Consider the following 23,772-nt stretch of genomic DNA (forward strand, 5'->3'; position numbering starts at 1 on the left):
GGAAATTCGGTTGTGGAAAGGAAAAACCGGGACATAAAGCGGTCTATAACAGCTAGAGTATTAGGTTCGGGTGACCGGTGGGTCAGACATCTTTATGGGGTCCAACGCTCATTACACAATTTGCCTAGAAGTTCTCTGGGGGAGTCACTCCATATGAGATCCTATTTGGGACAAGAATGTGGGTTCCTGATCTCGAATGTAAAGGCACAGTGGTGGAAAATAAACCATTTGATATCAAAGATCGTTTGGCTGTTTTACAGGACTTAAATGAACTAAGATTAAAACAAAGCAATGTGTTACTGAAGCCAACCACCACCGGGCAAAATCCAGCTGTCCCAGCAAGGCCTGTCTGCATCCCAAAAGTTGGGGCTCTAGTCAGAGAGAAGATCGCGGACAAGAAGGAATTTGGGCCTTCTTACGGACAACCAGTACCTGTCCTAGCCATTCACGGAACAAGAACAGTACTTCTGCCGCCCCTTGCAGGTAAAAAGGAGAAAAGATTTGTGACCATCGACCTCATCAAACCACACAATGTGGCCAATACTAAGCAGTAGGCCATGTGGACTCCGATCAAGTAGCAGACACACTCCTCTAGCTACTATCCAAGAGGTTCACACTAAAAGACTCATCACCATCAAGAATTCAGTAGTAAGAGATGAAGGACTAAGCAACAATGCTATGGAACTCATTCCTCATGAAACCCAAATAACAGTTCATCCTGATACACCTGTCTACACCAACGTAGCAAGTGATCAACTGGTTCCAGCGATTTCAACGAATCCTGATGCAATTTCAACCATTGATAGAACTGCCTCTGGCTATTTCATCAACTTTGATACGTTTTCTGAAAATCCAAGCGAACTAGAAACGACGCCAAAAGAACTTTCAAAGAGAAAGCACAAGACTTCTTTCGTCACGTGAAAAAGAGTTATCTGGTTTCACCATGGATTGAACTATGTATTATTTCTGGAATATTTTTCTTTCTGCTTTGACTGGCTTTAGTGATGACTCTGAGCATGCTGATAAATGGATGATACATTCATTTGGACACGGATAGTAAAATTGTGAACTTACTTTTGAAACCACACAAATCATCCCATTGTGAAGCAAGAGACTTGTCAGCAGTGAACATCACAGCAGTTCCTATACAAGATGGTATAGTTTGGGACAAAACGGATTATGATATATTCGGCCGGTCTGAACTTTTGAAGACTCCACACTTATTTAAGATTTCATTAAGTGACTTTATTACCTCCAGTACCTATTCTGATGATTGGGACTTTGAGACTGTTAATAACATGATGTCTGATCTAGAAAGGTCTGCTGCATTCTCTAACCACGAATACTTAGAGGGTTCAACAAACTATGAACAGCTTTTTTGTCACAACCACTATGGTCATCATTTCTTGCATAAATCTGCTACACCTAGAAATGTATTTATGTATAACCAATGGGAACATTGTCCTACACCACCAAGGGGTAGCTCAAAAACGTTTGCAAGTTTTCATATTTTTCAGGGTACAATACATCCAATCAAGAAACGTTTTACTTCAAAAATGTGAACAAAACACGAACGAAAAATATGTTAACCAATACGAAACAGATTTCTTCTGCAGCCTTTATTGCCCAACTGTCTAGACAGGGTTTCGACTTTTGGAAAAACACAATTGACACAAAATCTGTCTGGGGTACAACAGATTGGCAAATGCAGGGGATTGATGATTTGTTTAGAGCCTGCATCATTCCACAGCAGATAATGTTTTTGAATGACACTGTCCAACTAACGTCTTGCCTTGAGTTCGCCAAGATCAAAGACATGAATACACCTTCTGTACCAACTCCAGCTAATAATAGTACTGAACAAGGAGATGTGACAGTAGACACACTTTTACAAAACAACAGATCAGATTCCGAATGGAAAAAATGGTTGCTCTGGCCCACAGACACAAACATTTGTCAAGAAAGATTTCTGAACAAAATACAGGGTTTTACTATCAATAGGCCAGACCCACGCTATGTTCAAAGACAGCATCCAGGGGTAGTAACACGATACAGTGAAGGAAAATTATGCCTTGATTGGCTACAGACATCTACACTAGAGGATGTGAAATAACACTTATATTTACTTAAGGAAGACGCAAACCTTAGGGAATTCTTGCTATGTCCAAGAAAACCGCGTCAAAAACATTTCATATATGCCGGCTTCTATGCTGCTTATAATGAAATATGGAAGGTTACTTAAGCAGACGCCGCAGAAAGAATACGAGAAAGTTATCGTATTAATTTAGAGAAATGTCTCACTGTTGTAGAAAATGGGTTAACGACTCTGTCATCCAGGATATATTAATTGGACAACATTGTATCCTCTGCTATAGACATTGGGGAACAAGATTTGGTCTTTGCTGCGACAAGGCCAGTCTCAATTACGTTCTATTCTGTTATTAGCCTGGACGCTACAAAACTTGCGTGCAGGCTATGTGCCTTGGCGTTTCATTACCACGTCGTCTCTGTTTTCAGAATACAATCTCACTCATAAACAGATCAAACTGGCACAAAGGGGAGCAAAGTATACAGTGCTGAGCATTGAAAAACTGGAAACATTGTCATTTACGGTAGCAGAAAAACCGGCACAGAATGGATCATTCATGGCAAAATAACTCTGCCTGTTATAACTTTCCATTTTCAGTACACATGCCAGCAGGCAAATATGAAAGGTTGGGTTTTACCTTACACACACACATGTTGGAGTGGGAGGCGTGAAGTGTTTCTTAGCAGTACACACTGTGAAAATGCACTGAGCAGTTCACTCATATGTCAAGATATTCGTTTACACGGGGTTTGTAGCGGTTCCACTGCAAATTTATCCTGCCACCTGCAAGCTTCACCGGCCGCTGTGATTAATCCAACGTTTGGACACCTTTCAAATGGGAGTTACCTCATGTTGAATGATCAGAGCTATTGTGGCAAGTTGCCAGGTATCCCATATCTAGTAACAGTTAGTTCCAGGGTCACTTACTGTATGCAAGTCTTGTTCCCCCAAATAGACACAGTCCGTGAGTCACCTTTATGGCCTTCACTGAACATCTCTTCTATCTGAATTGATACTTTATGCAGAATAAAAGCCAATTTTTTTACAACAAACCGTGCCTTTGACCTCAGCCAAAGAAACCTATGATCTACAAATTGCAAGGACTTTGGCTGAGATACAGGCTCTGTTACGTACAAACTGCCCTACACATTCCACAGAAATGTTGGGACGAATCTTAAACATGTCTCATACGAGCGGTATTGTACATGTATTTAAGACCGTATGTTCAGGACTGTTAACACCTTTTCAAGCAGTCCAAAAGAATCATTCCAAACTTCATGCACTCGGTGTTTGGTGGTCTGCCGCTAATTCTAGCACTCGTTGCAGAAATCCTGCTTTTATTCCTACTGCTACGCTATGGCAAGCCTATCCACCAGCGTCACTCCCTGCGACTTGGAGAAAGCTCTCCTGGAGAGGAAGTGTTGTGAGCGCATAGTACAGCTATTGGGTTTACCTCGTCTATGAGAACTAAATACCACATGGTTTCTGTCATTCAGACCAATCTGGCAAGATTGCATCTTACCTGTTCTACGCTGCCTGCTTTGCAGTGAAGAATGCGTGCTAGACATCTGTCTAACACTCCCATCAGTCATGCCAATGGATATCGATACTCTGCTGGACCCGATAATGGCCCATGATCTGTGTTGTCCCCAGAGGCTACCAATCCTGATGATGGCATTCATTGAGACCTCAGAGACGCATGCTACTGCTAAGGTACGAGATGGATCAACAGGCACACAGGTAACATCGGTAACGAACACTGCTACTGACGATGCGTCACATCTATGTGCAGTTAGTCTTTTAAATGAGGTAATAGACCTATCACCAACTTTGGTAGATTTTTTTTTGTCTACAGGAATAGAAAATTTCATGTTTTCATCAGCATCTTACACTGACTTTTGATTTGGCTCACAGTGTACCGGATAATCTATGAATTTGGCCTTCATTTTCCAAAAACGAAAAAGACTCAATTTGGAACCTTTTCAGATAATTAACTTTTTTCTTTTATGGCTTACAAACTCTGCTTACAGTAAACTATTCATAGAGACCAGACTTATTTGAACACTTCCACGGACACATTGTCACCTTTTCTCCGCATTTATGTAATCTAAGCCTGGGCGTAGTGGGCGTAGTGGGGCTACGTGTAGCAGCGCGTAGTGCGGCAAAATCTACGCACATTCGCGCGCTCCAAGTAGCCCCACTCCGCGCCGGCCGCCTCCCCGCCGCCCTAATTTTAAAATATTTTAAAGAAGGTTAAAAGTAAACATAAACCTCCTTACCTTCAGCGCGGCGTCCCGGGGCTCACTCTTCTTTCTGACTGTAACTTCTTCACGCAAATGCGCATGCACGGACGCCCACGCATGCGCATTTGCATGAAGAAGAGGCAGCCCCGGGACGCCACATTGACTTTCTCGTTACGCTCGATGTAGAGGCCTTATACACTAACATTCCTCAGGGAGACACCCTAATAGCAGTGGAAGCGGCCCTGAATTCGCTGGAGTGGACTTCTCCGACCCCAGTCACATTCATTATGGACTGTGCATCCTTAGCACTAACCGAAAACTTCTTTGAGTACCAAGGCCAGCTATATCACCAGTGCCAGGGTACATCGATGGGGAGCACCTTTGCCCCCAGCCTGGCCTGTTTATATATGGCGACCTTTGAAAAAGAGATCATCAACACTGCACATAACCCGTTTCAACAACATCTAATTCTTTGGAAACAGTTCATTGATGATATTTTGATCTTTTGGCATGGCCCTGCCGATACCTGTAACATGTTTATCCAATGGATCAACCAGCAGAACCCTTTTTTGAAATTTTCACACACCGTTTCAGACACGACTATTGCATTCCTTGACCTTAACATCAAGTTATCAGGAGGACAGCTTTCCACTAGCTTGTATAAAAAGCCCACAGATCGCAATAGCCTTCTCCTATACCAGAGCCATCACCCTAAAGCGCTGAAAGACAACCTCCCTGTGGGACAATTCCTACGTATCAGACGTAACTGTACATCCACCACTGACTACAAATCAGAAGCTTCTGTTTTAGCAAAAAACCTCAAAACTAGGGGTTACCCAACCAAGGTTATCAAGGACTCTATGAAGAGAGCCCTAAACAACCCTAGAGAGGCCTTACTAGAAGTACATCACAAACAACCCGAGGATGTCATCACATGTGTTACTTCTTTTACACCCAACTCTGCTCTAACCAAGAAACCCATCCTTAAACATTGGAGTATCCTCAACACAGGTGACCTACAGATACCCAAACCTAGGTTTGCCTACACTAGAACATGTAGCCTGAGAGACATCTTGATTCACACAAGACCTATGAAACATAAAAACCCATCACAAACCACCCTCTGGGACCTACCACCTGTCAGAGGACATTTCCCTTGTGGCATGTGCACAGTTTTCTCACTTCTACACAGTTTATTGACACTATACTGTATGTAGTGGTTCTTCCACACACCTCCAGCACGGTGAATCTTAAGACACTATTGGTCTTAACATATATATAGGGTGTGAAGAGATTGTTGTAAGGATCAATTAAATTTTTCTTTATTTTATTTTACCGCCAACAGGTTAAAGACCCTAGGACGTGGTATGTAAATGTTACTTTACCACTTTATGTAGACAGTTTTCTCGTTGATCCTGATGAATTGCCTAGATCCTCCTGACACAACTGGCAAGAAACATGTCGATCCAATAGAGTAGAGCTACATGCCTAGACACTTAACTCCTAGCACTTAGCCACTCTACACTATTTTAATACGGCAGTTTACCTTTGGAATAAAATGTCAAATAGGACTAACTGACCCGTTTTTAATCCACTTTCTGCTACATCTTTTTACACTAGGCCCCTCACCCCCAAGCATCTATCGGCAGGAACAAAAGATCCCCGACAAAGAGCCCCGATTTCGGGAGCCCGTCAAGAATTGCAGCGCCGACTTGACGAGGGGCAGTGCTCATATGATGAAGCATGACACCTAGCTTGCTGGGTGTGTGAGAGCTCTAGTTCCCCCAAGGGGAATTTTCCCCTTTTTTCCTGTTACTCTCTCTTCACGACTGGTTGGTTGAGACATTTTCTCCACCACTCTCGGTCACCGCCTGTCACTATACACGAGGAACTCTGTACCCTTCTTGCTTTCAAGGTGGTTTATTTACCTTAACCTTCTTTAAATTATTTTAAAATTAGGGCGGGCGGGAGGCGGGTGGCGGGCAGCTCTGCTTCGCTACGGAGTGTGCGTAGCGCTGCCTGCTACGCCTACTTCGTAAACGGCGAAGCAGGCAGCGCTACGTGCACTCCGTGGGCGAAGCGAAGCACGACGCCCAGGGTTAATGTAATCATGATATGAAATGGCTCTGAACTATTTTTTTCCTTTCCGTAAAATTGGACCATTTCATTACATACGTGTATATAATTAGGTTCATTCACTTAGCTTTCACTGTAAATATATGCTTAGAATGAAACATTACTTTAATATGTACAGCACCTTTGCATTTCATGTCTAGCAAAGTTTTTAACAAAGACTTCATTTAGTATGCTTTTACAAATGATTTTAGTGAACATGTGATACTTTTTTTTATGTGTTTAGCATGTTTAGCATTTAGTAATATCGATCATTCGTCAATAGAGTGGGTGATGTGTTTCGATTTAGATGCCCGTACATAGGTTTCCCTGAATCTTGTCCTTATATAAGCACAATTCGCATTGCCCTTATTTAGGCATAAAATCCCATTCCTTATTTAGACATTAGCCATGCTATTCAAATAGAGGCATGGTCACCTACATCCGGCCATACCAACATCACAACGAGTTCTTAGAAACCAGACACTTAAGCCATCGGGACTTTCCCGAGCTAGGATTATTGATTTCTCCAAGAACTCATCTATTATGCATGAACTACTATTCCTTAGGGGTTCATTCATGACGTCTTCCTCTGTCTGACTTTACGTCAATGCTAACATTCCTAATCACCTTCCAGGTATAAATATATCTTCGCTTACCATGGCAAGTACGGCACGGCACTGACCAGACGCTGTCATCCCTGCTCGCAGAGAATCCAGCTTCCAGTATTCTGACTCCCTTTGCGGGGTGTTGGAGTTTGAGATTCAGAAAGAGATTCCCACCTTTCTCATTCAAAGGTATGGAGCTGATTAGAACCTAGAGGGACTCTTTGCAAATAAACTTAGTATATACCATACTTTAGAAAACAGTACCTACTTCTTACCTTGTACTACACTTAGGTTAGGTACACTGGGGTAGAACTATTTAGAAGTATCAGACAAGTATTCACTTTTTAGCCTGTGTTATTTATGGATATCTGATATATTATCGAAAGACACATTGTCGAACTACACAAATTTCGCAACAAAAATATCGACATCAAAATTATCGAGATTGTATACTTAATTAAAAAAACTACACTAATATCGACACTAAAATATCGTAATACAATTAAATCGATCACACAAAAATCGCACACATCAATATCGCAATACTAATTATCGACATAAATAAATAAATATAACACATGTAACAAATATCGATAACCAAAATATAGACATCAATAATATCGTTTTTTTTACATATATCGACAATTCTAATACTAATAAAACCAATACTTTAAACAACATAAATACAATATTTTCCTAAAACATACATTTTCCAATTATATTCAACTTAAACATAAACATAACATTTATAACTATATAAATATTTAACAACATAACAAAAAAAACACAGAAATAATTATCAAATAGGCATTTCGAACACATTCAAAAAAATTAAGACACATTATAAACAATCTTTTTCTATATAATTATTTAAAACTCTCCTCCTTTAAAACAAAATATACTCTTACTTAGCATTTTCCATAAAAGGAAACCAATTAAATAAAAAAAATTCAAAAAATCCAATAGAAAGGCCACATACAGAAAGCAACCAATCACATTCAAGAAACAATTTAAAATCCACTATATAAACCAATTAAAACAAGTCTTCTACTGTGCCTTAAACCAAAGCATTGAACGAAGAAGAAACTCTGCTAAACAGAAGAAACCTACATCCTACTACTATTCTAAAAACGTAAGTAAATTACCTTTTCTAACTAAACTGCGAAATTAAACTAAAACACTAATTTATCTTTACTCAAAAAAATAACTAACTTATATATTCCATCTCTTTATGTTTCCACTACAGATATTACTCTAAACAGCTAAAGAAAAGATTGAACATTGCCAGAAAGGACTCACTAAAAAAGTAAGTATACTATCAAAATACTTTCTAAAATATTAATTAAATCCTACTCAAACCCCAAAACATCCTAAACCCCAAAACAAATCCATGTTCTCTTTTTTAAGTTTTTAATACCCTGTATAAATTAACACCTATAGTCTATACCAAACAGCAATACCACCCCACTTAAAAAAACTAAAACTACCAAAACAATATATGTTCTTTAACTTTCAGAGACTACATCAACTAAACAGCATTTTGTCTACAAAGAACATCTTCATTCAAATACAACCAAAAACACTTGGGTGCCGATCACGATCCTGTAAAAACCGGGTACGAACCGTCGGACGGAGCATATTCTCCGTCCGACGCGTACCCGGTCATCAAAATATACAAACATGGAATTACGATTCGCACGGAAACTCCATTTCCGTACGAATCGTACAAAACCCCGACCGACGAAAATAAACATACAAATGTGATCCGGGAAAGCGCCGACGTGACGTCGGGACGCACGCAGCCTGCCATTCACGAACCAGGAATCACGATTCGCACCGACGTCATCCCGCACGGTGAATATTTTCCGGCTGCCAAAAACTGCCGGGAAATCAGGACGACGCGAACAAGGAGTACCTGTACGCGACGGACAGACATGGACCCGAACCTACGTGTCATCCCTGCCCTCATAGCAGTCGACCTCCTCTACAGGTTCGGACACAGACGCCGCAGAAGGTCAGAACAACAAAGGGAGGGGGGAAAGGGGGAGGGCAGGACCAGGGGCAGGCCACAAAACCCCCACCAAAGTCACACAGCACACATGCCCTGGGCATACCTGACCCCCAGGCCCTGGTCACTACGAGGGGGTGGGGGCGTGTCCAGCAAAGCCAGCGTCCGCCACAACGGAAGTGCCTGACGACGCGAGCCAGCAACACAACAATACAGGTACGTCCAGTACCCACGCCTTAAGAGCGTGGGTACGAGTCGTACCCCGCTCACACCTACGTCATCCTAACAATGGCAGGACGGCTGTACCCACGTGGCAAAGGCCTGGGTACGGCCCGCACAAGCATCACATAGCGTAGGGACGCATATGTACGGACCATACCCCCACCCCCGTATGCATGGAGCGTACCCCCAACCGCAACAGTGTAAGTACGACCCGTACCCTCACCCGCGCACGTATGGAGCGTACCCCCCACCCCAACAGTGTAAGTACGACCCGTACCCTCACACGCGTACGTATGGAGTGTACCCCCACCCCAACAGTGTAAGTACGACCCGTACCCTCACCCGCGTACGTATGGAGCGTACCCCCCACCCAAACAGTGTAAGTACGACCCGTACCCTCACCCGCGTACGTATGGAGCGTACCCCCCACCCCAACAGTGTAAGTACGACCCGTACCCTCACCCGCGTACGTATGGAGCATACCACCAACCGCAACAGTGTAAGTACAACCTGTACCCTCACCCGCGTACGTATGGAGCGTACCCCCCACCCCAACAGTGTAAGTACGACCCGTACCCTCACACGCGTACATATGGAGCGTACCCCCACCCCAACAGTGTAAGTACGACCCGTACCCTCACCCGCGTATGCATGGAGCGTACCCCCACCCCAACCGTGTATGTACGACACGTACCCTCACACGCGTACGTATGGAGCGTACCCCCACCACAACAGTGTAAGTACGACCCGTACCCTCACCCGTGGACGTATGGAGCGTACCCCCTACCCCAACAGTGTAAGTACGACCTGTACCCTCACCCGCGTACGTATGGAGCGTACCCCCCACCCCAACAGTGTAAGTACGACCCGTACCCTCACCCGCGTATGCATGGAGCGTACCCCCCACCCCAACAGTGTAAGAACGACCCGTACCCTCACCCGCATACGTATGGAGCGTACCCCCCACCCCAACAGTGGAAGTACGACCCGTACCCTCACCCGCGTATGCATGGAGCGTACCCCCACCCAAACCGTGCATGTACGACACGTACCCCCACCTCGTATGCATGGAGCTAACCCACACCCATGTATGTTCTAAGCGTACATATCGTGAAATAGGAGGGGTGGGTGCAGAGTCCTCCCAGCAGTGCCCAGAGACAGGAGGGGTGTGTGCAGAGTCCTCCCAGCAGTGCCCAGAGACAGGAGGGGTGGGTGCCTATCACTCACAGCAGTGCCCAGAGACAGGAGGGGTGGGTGCAGAGTCCTCCCAGCAGTGCCCAGACACAGGAGAGGTGTGTGCAGAGTCCTCCCTGCAGTGCCCAGACACAGGAGGGGTGGGTGCAGAGTCCTCCCAGCAGTTCCCAGACGCAGGAGGGGTGGATGCAGAGTCCTCCCAGCAGTGCCCAGAGACAGGAGGGATGGGTGCCTATCACTCACAGCAGTGTCCAGAGACAGGAGGGGTTGGTGCAGAGTCCTCCCAGCAGTGCCCAGACACAGGAGGGGTGTGTGCAGAGTCCTCCCAGCAGTGCCCAGAGACAGGAGGGGTGGGTGCAGAGTCCTCCCAGCAGTGCCCAGACACAGGAGGGGTGGGTGCAGAGTCCTCCCAGCAGTGCCCAGACACAGGAGGGGTGGGTGCCTATCACTCACAGCAGTGCCCAGACACAGGAGGGGTGGGTGCAGAGTCCTCCCAGCAGTGCCCAGAGACAGGAGGGATGGGTGCAGAGTCCTCCCAGCAGTGCCCAGACACGGGAGGGGAGGGTGCATAGTCCTCCCAGCAGTGCCCAGACACAGGAGGGGTGGGTGCCTATCACTCACAGCAGTGCCCAGACATAGGAGGGGTGGGTGCAGAGGCCCCCAGCATTGCCCATGGAAAAAATATAAGGGTGGAGTACCCACAGATCAAATTGCCACAATTGTCAGTCAGGTGCACAAAGACCCTGCAGTACATGTACCACATGTGTGCGAGGCTGGGAGTACACACATGCATAGCGCCTAAAAGAGAACATGTCCACATGAAGTTGTGTCAACAGTCTACATACACAAGTACAGTGACCACCAAGGATGCCACGAATGATGCAGGTGGAGACATCGTTCAGCATGCATGTGCAAAGTTGAAGGAGTCCGTCACACCCCCAGCTGATGTAGACACAGCTCAGCACCACATAGTGGAAACACCCTGCAGCGAAGATGTCAGGGTACACAGAGGAAGGAACACACCTTGGGACAATTTCACCATGCAGTAACTGCTTACATGAACAAAGACACTTAGCTAACACCTTGTGATGGCACACAGATACCAGGGTCCCCCCTATGATCAGCACACTACTACATTTCCCACACACCCAACACATGTTCACCACCCAAAATCATGTAGCAGCCCCACCAACAGCAATACCAGAAAAGCAGTAGTGATCTAAGGAAAAAAAAAATGGCTTTATTCAGCATTATCAAAAAATGTTTGTGTGGATAAAGTTCAATATTTACAAAGCCCATAGGGCAGTCCATGAGTCACAGCTGGATGGGGGACACAGTGGGGCGCGTGTCCCCTAGCTTGCCTGCACAGTCAGACTCCTTCGTCTTCCACAGCGGGGAGGGCATCATGTGGGGGGGAAGGACCAGGCACCGCAGGGACATGAGGGCGAAGGGTAGGCGTCGTGGGTTCAGGGATGGAGGACTCCACCACAGGGGGTGGGGCAGGGCCAAAGGCGGAGGCCAGGATGTCGCTGCACACCTTAGCAAGGTCCTCCAGCGTCTCCCCTGCACCCGAAGGAACCACAGGCCCCGAGGAGGGGGGGGGGGGGCGGAGGGATGGGTCGCAGCACCACTGGGGGAGGGTGTGGACAGGGGGGGGGACTCAACCACCCTGACCAGGGACTCCCTTGACCGCTTGCGGGGTGGTGTCACAGTGGGGCTCAGGGACAGAGCGGCCATGAAGGTATCCTTGCCGGATTTGTGGCCAGGAGAGCTGAGGGGAGGGTATTTGGAGGCAGTGGATTGGGTGGAATGCGGACTCCCACTCTGGCTGCATGACTTACGTTTGCCCCCCGACCCAGTGGGTGTGCCTACTTCACCCTGTGTGTGCGTGCCAGGAGGTGTGCATATGACCTTCCCTGCTGGTGTGGTGCCTGTGTCTGTTGTGGTGGGTGCATGCTGACGTCTGGGTGTACGTGGGACAGGCATGGGAGCGGGAAGTGTGGATGGGGCAGGGGTAGGGGGTGGGACGTAGCGCTGCAGGAGACCCACTGCTGCAGTCAGTGTTGAGTCTATGGACCTCAGCAACTGGCGTTGGTCAGCCTGCGATGAAAAAATGCCCTCCAAGTATGCCTCCATGTTGTGCAGCACTTGGCTGTGGCCATGGAGGACATTAAGGATCGCAGCCTGACCAACCTGCAACTGCCGCTGGATGTCCACAGACTCAGCATTGGTGGCAGCAGTGGAGACAGGGGCAGGGGGTGCGGTGCCTGTCAGGAAGGAGACATGTGGTGACCGGGCACGCTGGGAAGGGACACGAGCAAGTGGGAGGCGGCTGATGGCAATGGAGGGGGCGGGGTGCGATGTTGTGCCGCTGTCAGCTGCTGGTGAAGCCTCCGCCCACTCGGAGAGATCATCCTCGGACCCGTCAGCTTCATATTCAGTCGTGCCAGTGGACAGGTCCTCGGCCTCACTCTCCTCCGCCTCAGTACCACTCAATGTGCCAGGCACGATGTCAACGCTGGCACTGGTGCTCGGTCCCTCCGCTCCGTCTGTGCTCATGTCTCCCTCCGTGTCCCCCGACGATGCTGTGGGCAAGGTGAGGAGACAGCAATTAATCACACACCTGTATACATATGTCACATGAGTCCAATCTACATAGGTTACAGTGCATAGCCTGCAAAGAAAGATCAGTAACACCTACAAAACAAGGTACAGATGTAGGGCATGCAACACACAGTTGGTTGACCCACCATGACAATGAAAATCCATGGAGAGCATGACACAATAGCAAATGACATGAAATGGAGTTTGACATAGGAGCCAGGCCCTGGGGACAATCCAGCACTGCATCTGCACCACACAGCGTTGCCGAAAATAGGGAGGAGGAGGGACCATATCCATGAACTTGAGGCACATGCTGCATAGGTAATACTGAAAACATGCCCACCATGACTGGCTCACTGCACCTTGAGTGTATGTCCAGACAAACATCTTACACTGGCCAGACCTAGCAAGGAGAATTCTGGTTTTGACATGTAGGCTTGGCCCGCACCAACAACCCCCTACATGAGACAATTTGTTGAGACACAGGTGGCACTTACATCTCTTAGTCTGGGTGAAATACACAGGGGCAGCATAAATGCAAGATTGGACGCCAAATACCCAAGGTGTGCCTGTCCAAATAATCATGTACAAATGGCCACCATCAGATGATTGTAACAAGACACACAGGCACTGGCCAACGTGAGTATGAACAAGGAAAATCAGGTCAGGCTGTACATTGGACACTTGTACTACATTTTACGTCATTATACATGGCGCCAGGGGACAATGGCACAGAGCACAACCTATGCTGTAGACACTGAGAGTGTCCACGTTTTGTGATGACACACATGACACCTAGGAAAATATGCCCCAGGGGACAGTAGTGGCCACACAACTCCATGGTCCTGAATGGGAATGATTGCAACACACGCCACCATCCCTGCACCATGCGTATCGCACACTCATGCACATCATGTCACAGGCCACAACATAGGACATGCGCGCTGTAAGGCATTACACTTGAGAGACTAACTCCCATGTCTGGACTCAGCATCAGTGCCAACTGACATGGAACCCACATGTACTGAACTGGACAGGGCACAGGCAAGGTCCCAAAACCTGTTACACACCACCCCACTGTGGAAATATGGATTTTTCTGATCAGTTATGTCCCCTATCTTGGACCCCAACGGTTTCATGTATGAATCACAAATACATGTATGTTCCCTCCAGTTCCAGTTATGAAGACGCAAACTCATGTGCGTCCACCGTCAACATGTCCTCTGTCAGATCCGCCATGAATAGGCCGGATATTCCATTCCTAAGTATGAAAGGCCACCGGCTTTATATGGTTCACTTATGCCATTTTACAGTCCAGGCAAGTAGGCCCTGATTCTGTCATCGAACTCTTCTTGCCTTCTGCCTCTGAAAGCTCCAGTCTGAGCCTACATCCGTGACCATGAACTTTGTTTCATTCTCTGCGCGGCTCACGAAGCATGACATCAGCCTGCTGCCTGCCAAAAACTGTATTCCACCTTCGAGTTATCTGCTCCGTTCCCTGCCCGATGCATTCCTGTCTAGCAGTTTAAGTAAACATTCTTCCAGCTACCGAGCAAAGGCTCGACTTCTCTGTCTTTATGAAAGTAATTCATAGTCCTATTGCTATGGAAGATTTCCGCCCTCGCATCTAGTGTAGACACTTAGACGCTTGTACACGCACTAATGGTCAGTATAGTCAGTATAGAATAAAGATTCTACTCGAAGAGACCTCTCTTTTGGATAACTTAGTTCTTTAAACATAGGATGGTAGATATGATTTGGGATTAGGTTGACTTGACCCTCCAGACTTCTGTCGCCACATGTAGAGCTAAATGTCAAGTCCCCTTCACCCCCTAGTTGCACGTCAATCACACGTCATGCTGCTGCGCGCGCATTTCTGCCAAGTATTTCTGCTGACATTGCGAAATTCTTTCATAGAACCACCACTATCAATTGTTACGCCTCTTGTATATGCTCCACTGTAATGCCTATTGTATAAAAGTAATTGATTGTCAATAATGTATGTACTTCACTTCCTGAACCTTCGTGGTGATGGAACTTGGAGCAACCGATTATAATCGACCATTGGAATAAAGCCCATTCCGAACCTCTAATACCACGGATTCTGCCTCTTATTTACTGAGCTATTTTATTATGTTTCTGTATCAAATTAAGTCCCGGTAATTAAATTATTTACCACATGAATGGCGCCCGAACAGGGACACTTTCTCATCTCACGCGCCGGCGGTGAGTTGCAGGCCCGGTCTCCTGCCACAGCTGGACGGACAACAACGCGTACCAGCAGGATTTCCTGTATCTCCCTCCGGTCAAGCGGGGGCGACTGAGGCTGCGATCAACACCCAGACGAGGCGGTGAGAAGTGCGAAGTATCCCGACCAGAGCCTAGCTGAGAGAGCAAGATCCGAGGTATACAGAGGCCCACCAGTTTCCGAAGTCCCAAGACGAGTCCAGTCTCCGCAGTGTTCGAGTCGAGTCCAGTCCGGTTCAAGTTCAGTTCAGTTTCCGAGGCCTTCCGTTTCCGAGCTACCCGGTGAGTACCATTACTGGGGAGGCTTTCTGACGTGCACATAGTTTGTGCCGGTCAAGACGGGTTTGGGTACACAAATCCGGTCTGCACTGTTTTAGCAGTGTATCTGTACTGTTTAGCAGTATATCTAGTATATCAAGTATATAATTCAGAATGATTCAGTTAATGTCGGGTATTATGTTTAGTGATTAAGTTTTCCTTAGATCGTCATCATTATTGATTGTTCAGGTAAATGTTAAATGTTAAATGTTTTAAGTACGTTCTGCATATTGTGGTGTGAATGACTGTTCATTATCGTGTTTACTGTATTAAGTTTGTTTAAAATCAAGTATCAGATCAGTTCTCAATATGCCGCTCTTTTCGAAATTAAGACAGATCACAACAAGAAAAGGGGTACTCGAAGAAGCCGTTCCTATTCCTCCTAGGGACACTCCAGGGTACTTCATGTATCATAAACATGGCTTAGACGCTATATTATTTCTTGATTTATGGGTAGACTACACCAAGGAATTACCAGAAAGTCAGAGGTGGCCCACAGCGGGGACCTGGGATGCAGAGTGCATCATGAAAGTAGAGGAAGAGTTATGGAAAAGGAAAGTCAGACAGTCACAGAAAGACGCCGTTGAGTTATGGCGTAAAGAATCTCATAGACGTACAGAAAAAGCACTCCGACAGGAAGAGAGAAATAGAGAGAATTCAAATAAAGTTCGAGAAAATCTATTAATTGAAGAAGGTACCCGAGTGAAATCAGAACAAGTAGACAGACAAAGAAATGCCCTTATGAATGGTATGTATCCCCTTCTGGCCGAAGGATTACCTAAGGCTACTCCAGAGATACCAAAAGACTTGCCAACCCCATTATTTCCAATAAAGGTACATCCTAAGGGGCATCCTAGAACCGCAGAAGATGTTTTCTTTCCTCATATTTAGATGACGCAGCTCCCGAGTATGCTAATTCCGCCCCACATAGACCGCCTGCCAGGGAGGTCCAACGCCAAGACCCAGTACCGGTATCTCTACAGCAACAAATTCCGGCAAGCACATCTGTTTCTGCATCTGTTCCTACAGCTACTTCTATAGCTGTGTCCACACCTATAGTTGCTGTATCACGTTCAACGAACCCTTTCACACCCGATACCCCAGATGGGGCTACGGGAGGTGCTGCCAACATTTTTTCCACGCCACCCAGAATAAATAAACTTACCTTTCAAGAGTCAGCACATTCACGTACCCCCAAACTCATAAATGCCCGCACACTTAAGGAACTTCTTGTAGATTGTAGATATGACCCTGTGCCCGGCAAAGAGGACGAAATGATCATGGCATCATTACGTATCAGACGAGCCGCAGTGTATTTAGGGAAGTTACCAGGAATGACTGCGCATCTAGATAATATATATCATTTTGTTCAAACAGGGCGAGATTCTGAAAGTATTAACAGAGCTATGGAATACCAGAAAGTGGAGATACAGGGGGAACTGTTACGTTTCCTCATAAATTGTGTGATCAGAAATCAAGACCGACCGGGGGTAGACCCGGAAGCAATGCAAATTCTTACCAGATGGAGCCAGAATATATCAGAAGGGAGACATGATAAGCAAAATTGTATAATAGCCATGTGCCGAAAGATCCGTAAAGAAATAGAACGCCTACACGAAGAAAGATTAGCGGTAGACCAGTTCGAACAAAGCGAGGAGGAAGGATCAGGACTGTCCACAGGACAGTCAGACACCATAGCCTATGTAGGTAGAGGAAGATCTTGTAATAATAATAGATGTCTTATTGACCCGATACGTCCGATATGTCCAGATAATACCAGGAATTTCCAAACACCTATAGTTCATATAAGGTCTAACGAGCATTCGTTCCAAGCCGCTGACAAATTACTCCGAGAACGAAGGGGTTATCATTTTCTCGATTCTATGGATGAACAAGATTTAGCCAGGTCAGCTGTCCATTGGGTTGACAGTGCCGGAAAGTATAGTGATGATACAGTAGCACGCACATTTTTGAATCTCACCCCAGATGAACAGCGTTTAGCTGGGATTTATATGATTCAACAACTCCTTATACTATATCAGAGCCAGCATTCGTATCCTGGTCTCTTACCTGATATATTGACTGAACTACTGATGAATAGATGGAGAGGTTCAGGTACTAAATTAATTAAAGAAATACTAGAATCAAGAAAACAGTACATTCTTTTTGTATGCTCAGAGCATGTCTCACTGCCCATTAAGGGAAGAACCACGTATTACATGGACAGACAGAATCCTTTACGAGAAGTACACCCAATAAAAGGCGAGGACAATGAGTTTAAACGCGTGTTTGTATATACGCCCATATCGAAAATAGAATTGTTAGAAATGAAGAAAGTGGTACCAAGTCATGACAAGGACCCAGCGGGTTTCCACCGAGAAATTAAAGACATGTTACTCATGGGAGAATATACCTATCCCGACATTATGACAATATTAAAGGTATTAATGCCTGCTGGCATTTATGAGAAACTCAGGGAAAAAGAGTGGGAGGTAGGAGACCAAAAGATAGAATGGTCAGTATTAGAAGCAGAAGAAAAGGCCCGAACTGCAGGAGCAGGACTTGGGGATAAAACTAAAGCACTACCAGGTTTATTAGTACAGGTACTGCCACGTTTATTAACCACGAAAAAGGAAGATTGGGGTACAATTTCAGCCTGTAAACAGAAGCAAGATGAAGACACTAGTGATTACTATGCCCGATTTGAAAAATGTTTTGGTATAAATAGTGGCATAAAAGCAAGTAGCGAATCATACCCGCATCTGTTTGTGACCAAATTAGTAGAAAATGCCCTGCCTCAAGTGAAGAACAGAGTATTAAAATTCGAGAGTACATGGCAAGGTAACACCCCATCACAAATGTTACAAATGTTACAGTACCATCACAATAGAATTAGAGAGGAACAAGAACATGAACATAGACGTATGAAAGACACGAAAATGAAAATGCTAGTTTCCCAGACAGTTCCAGCTGAAGGACATAAAAAGGGTACGACACATTCCAGTGATTCAACAGGACCTGTAAAAGGGACATGCAATTATTGTAAAAAGCCAGGTCATTACGTACACGATTGTCCAGTCTTGAAACATAATATCGCCATAGGTAATACAAAAGAAAGACCACGGCCACCTAGACAGGATCAGAATGAACAAGGAGCCCTGCAGCATGCACAGGCCATGCCAGCTCCACCACAGTCTATACAGTTTGTGCCAGCTGCACCAGCGCTGCCCGTTGCTGCCACACAAACCACGACACAACAACTGTACCAGACCGCACAGTACGACTATCCTGATTATCAGCGATACGCATGAACCAGCCTAGAGAGGGAAGTTGACTTACCCCTTATCGAGATCCCTGTAGATTAAGAAGGACCTTATGTACATAGTGAATTATTAGGCCAAGACAGAAAATTTTTACTCGATACAGGGGCAAGTCGAACAACCATAAAACGTAGTGAAGTTCCAGGGGCACCCCTCTCAGGCTCACAGAATATTTCCCTTGGTTTTTCAGGAAAACCTATTGTTAATGAAGTGTCACAGCCTCTTCCACTTACGATAGGACCTTTGACCCGAACTACAGATTTATTGCTTACTAAATCATGTCCAGAAAACTTGTTAGGAATAAAAACACTGAAAGCTCTAGGAGCTATAATATGTTGCTCTCCGGAAGGAGTAAGATTGTTTTTACGTGATTTTAAAGGTCACTATGTGTCTAGAGACATGGATCCCCGACTACAGACTTTACCTACACATCTATGGGCACGAGGCCCTACTGATGTTGGTTGCATGAATATTACACCATATCGACTCACACTAAAGGCAGGAGTGGTACTACCACGAATGCGACAATACAAGTTACCACCAGAGGCTGTAGTGGCTTTACTACAAATCGTTGACGAGCTCATTGCCCAAGGAGTAGTTGTGGAAACAGACTCCAATGTATGTAATTCACCGATAATTCCGATTCTTAAACGAACAGATCCAAAGGCACCGCCAGTATATCGATTGGTTATTGATCTGCGCGAATTAAACAAATGCATTGTGCCACAATTCCCTGTGGTCCCAGATATCTCGTCATTACTGACAGCTATTGATTCCGAAGCAACATTCTTTACTGTAATTGATCTCAAAAATGCCTTTTTCAGCGTCCCAATAGATCCGGAAAGCCAATATTTGTTCGGATTTAGTTTAAATGGACGTAGCTTTAAATTCTCACGCGCACCTCAAGGATTTACAGAAAGCCCCAGCATCTATAGCCAAGCACTGAAACGAGAACTCGACAGTATCCACATGCCAGTTAACACTGCCTTGCTTCAATATGTCGATGATCTGCTGATCACCGCGAGAAGCGAACCCGAATGTGAGAAAGCATCACTGACAGTTTTACAATTTCTAGCCGAAAAGGGTCACAAGGTGTCCCCTTCTAAGCTGCAATTCTGTGTCCAGCGAGTTGTTTATCTTGGACACTCGCTGTCCAAGGAGGGAAGGCAGCTTACACCCGACCGCATTCAGTTAATAGCTAACATGTCAATACCCAAGACACAAAAGGAGGTACGGGCTTTCATAGGCCTCACTTCATATTGTAGGCAGTGGATCCCTCAGTATGCATTTCTAGCAAAACCACTCATCCAGTTGACAACACAGGAGGCAGCCACATCGACTGTTCTCCCTTGGACTCAGGAACATACACAAGCTTTTGAAAGCCTAAAGAAAGCTTTATGTCAGGCACCTGTTTTAGCAACACCATGTTACAGTAAACAGTTTACACTTTTCGTTACAGAACGCGAAGGTACTGCCTTGTCAGTACTCACACAGGAACAAGCAGGAGCACACAAACCATGTGCTTATTTTTCTAGTACATTAGATCCCGTAGCTCAGGCTTTGCCTGCGTGCCTGAAATCAGTGGCAGCGACAGCTTTAGCGATAAGACAGAGCGATGCCATAGTGTTAGGACATCCATTGACAGTTCAAGTACCACATGCAGTAGAGGTTCTTGTAAATAGAACGCAAACGCAACACTTGACTATTGCGCGACTCACTGGGTACGAACTAACATTGTTTCAGCCACATGTAGAAATCAGACGTTGTAACACCTTGAATCCTGCCACACTTTTACCTGTGATTGGAACAGACCCACTAGCCCATGACTGTATTGAAGTTATTACAATAACGACGAAACCCAGACAAGACTTAACCGATGTCCCATTGTCAGACCCAGACCTGACGTTGTATGTAGATGGTTCATGTATGAGAACAAGTACAGGAGAGTTAGTGGCTGCTTACGCAGTCACAACAGATACTGAAGTCATTGAAACAAATTGCATAAATACCTTGTCAGCTCAAGCCGCAGAGCTCATCGCTCTGACACAAGCCTGTATTCAAGCCACAAATAAGAAAGTCAACATATACACTGATTCACGTTATGCATTCGGAGTTGTACATGACTTCGGCGTGCTGTGGCGAGAGAGAGGTTATTTAACTTCCCACGGTGCCCACATTCAGCACGGACCCCTCATTCATGCCTTATTAGAGGCAATACATCTACCCACTGCAATATCAATCATGAAATGTAAAGCTCATACGAAAGTTACTGATATCATTTCTCAAGGCAATGATCTAGCCGACAGAACAGCTAAACAGACTGCTCAAACTCAAACATCCGACATGACAAAGACAATAGTCCCGACGCCGACACATTGTATGACGGTTAAAGATCCTACTCTTGACGTAATTGATATACAGACACATGCTACACCAGACGAAATAAAGAAATGGACTGAATTAGGAGGGATCCAAACGGACCAAGGATGGATGATGAAGGAAAAGTCTGTGTGGTTCCTTCCTGATTCAATGGTCCAAGTCATTATTAACACTATACATAGTCCAGCACATCTAGGAGAAAAAGCTATGCTAGACAGCATTCAACACATTTGGTTCAATAAACATTTACGAGCAGCAGCCAAACAAAAGGTTCGTACCTGTATGATCTGTTGCCAGTTCAACCCAGGAAAAAGCGTTCCCGTAGAACAGGGTGGATTTCATCCTCCTGCTCACCCTTTTGAAGTTCTCCAGATGGATTATATCCAGATGGAACGATGTCGAGGATTCAAATATGTTCTCGTAGTTGTTTGTGCTCTTTCCCGTTGGACGGAGGCATACCCGGTTTCAGATTACACTACCCCGACTACTGCCAAACAGTTGGTTCGAGAATTCTTCCCACGATACGGTTTACCACGTGTTGTTCACTCAGATAACGGCCAGCCGTTCTCATCCGAATTAATGAAACATGTTTCACTTCTGTTAGGATATCAGTGGAAATTCCACTGTGTCCGACACCCCGAGGCAGCAGGTCTCGTAGAAAGACATAATCAGACCCTGAAAATTAGATTGTCCAAAATATGCAGAGAGAAAGGTGTCGACTGGGTAGTAGCATTACCAGTTGCACTCTTTTACATGAGAATGGTAGCACACTCTCGAACAGGGCTATCCCCGTATGAAGTGATCTTCGGAAGACCACCAAATATGTGGGGGACGCCTATACCACGCAAAATAACTGATATTGACTGTAATATGCTGACAGATTACTTGGCTTCCTTGATGTCTGCACTACAATCTTGTCGTTCACAGGTAGCTGCAGCTTTTCCTGACAACACTGAGGTGAAACGCCATGACATAGTTCCGGGAGACTTGGTCCTCGTGAGGAACTTTGACCGAAAGACTCAGCTGGAACCTAGGTGGAGGTCGCCCCAGCTGGTGTTGCTCACCACAAGAACAGCCGTGAAGATCGAGGGCAGAAAAGGATGGATTCATTCAAGTCATATCAAGAAATTTCATGGACTACCAGCAGATGTGAATACCATACCTTGTGTGACTTCACCCATTGACTCAAAACTTCCTTTTGTTGAACAAAGTAATTCCGAACACTATAAACTAAAGCTTAGGCCCAATCAGTCAAGCAATTTGATTGTTTAAGTCCTCTCCAAGGTGAAGCGGTTGAATTGTCTCTGACATGTATCCCTTGGACCTGAGTAGAGAAAACACCCGAAAAATGTTGAAACGACAGGCGTACTGTAAATCACTGCGTAGTCATTGCATAGTGACATTATTAATCTTGTTTTTCTTAAGTCTTTTAATAATTACTGCAAGTATATTGTTGCACATATATTACCCTATTTCTAGACATGTTTACAATGTTACTGCTGAACATTCTTTTAGTGAATTACCTCCGCTTGAGTTGTCTTATAGATTTGCGCTGCGCAATAACACGTTTATTAGTATGTTACATCATTCCCATCAGGTTAGCAATGCTACAAATTGTTGGATATGTGGCCGACTCCCTCCCTATCAGAATTATAAAGGAATTCTACCTCTCTTTCCATACCCGTTCACACACAACGGCTCCTGTGGAGCATGGTTTAGTTTAATTAATTCTCTAGATTCGAATTCTGCAGTTTATCAAGATAACTGGGTATGGGGAAATTTGAACTTAGTTTTGCTTAAAGTCTGCTACCCTAACAAGGAGGGACTTCCCCAGAGAACAGGAACTGATCTAGAAAACGAAGTGTATGGATTAGGTAATTTTACGCTTAATCTTATGATCCTAAATGTCGAATCCGAAGCTACTCCAATTTTGCCCGCTATGTCAATATTTCCAGTAAAGGGTGAATTGTGTGTAAGAAAGAATGGTTCCATACATATGGGCCATAGTAAATGCACCACTGTAGTAGAATTTAGTGATCAAGGCAAGTCTACATTTAGAGCTTCCCGCCATTCTTATTTCATATGTGGTCAGACGGCATATGTACGTTTGCCTCTAGATTGGGATGGTACTTGCTACATTGGATTCCTTTTGCCACCTGTTTTTCTAGCTCCTCCTGATTATCACAGAAATACACATCTAGTAAATAATAGAGTAAGGAGAGATCTCCCGATAGTCGATTACACTGAAACAGCATGGGAAAAATACACGGATTTCAATAAAGGTCTCTTTCCCTATATAGGTACCGTTACTAATAGTAAGCTGATACGTAGATTAACTAGAACCCTTGAAGCAGTAGTGAATGAAACTATTTCCGCCTTAGGCAATTTAACAGAAGAGCAGTCTGCTATGCGGATTGTTGTGCTTCAA

General features: G+C 45.2%; 1 protein-coding gene across 1 annotated transcript in view; it reads left to right on the forward strand.

Annotated features, from left to right (window-relative positions):
* The first annotated feature begins 4,619 nt into the window (after positions 1-4,619).
* The window catches only part of LOC146809006 (uncharacterized), a 91,377-nt gene continuing 72,224 nt past the window's right edge, over positions 4,620-23,772 (forward strand). The window contains exon 1 of the mRNA XM_085614815.1: positions 4,620-5,343. Coding sequence (XP_085470941.1) covers positions 4,620-5,343 — 724 coding nt within the window. The remainder of the gene's footprint in view (positions 5,344-23,772) is intronic.

The sequence above is a fragment of the Triturus cristatus genome, chromosome 7 (assembly GCF_964204655.1).
Source record: "Triturus cristatus chromosome 7, aTriCri1.1, whole genome shotgun sequence".
In the NCBI taxonomy this organism is placed as follows: domain Eukaryota; kingdom Metazoa; phylum Chordata; class Amphibia; order Caudata; family Salamandridae; genus Triturus; species Triturus cristatus.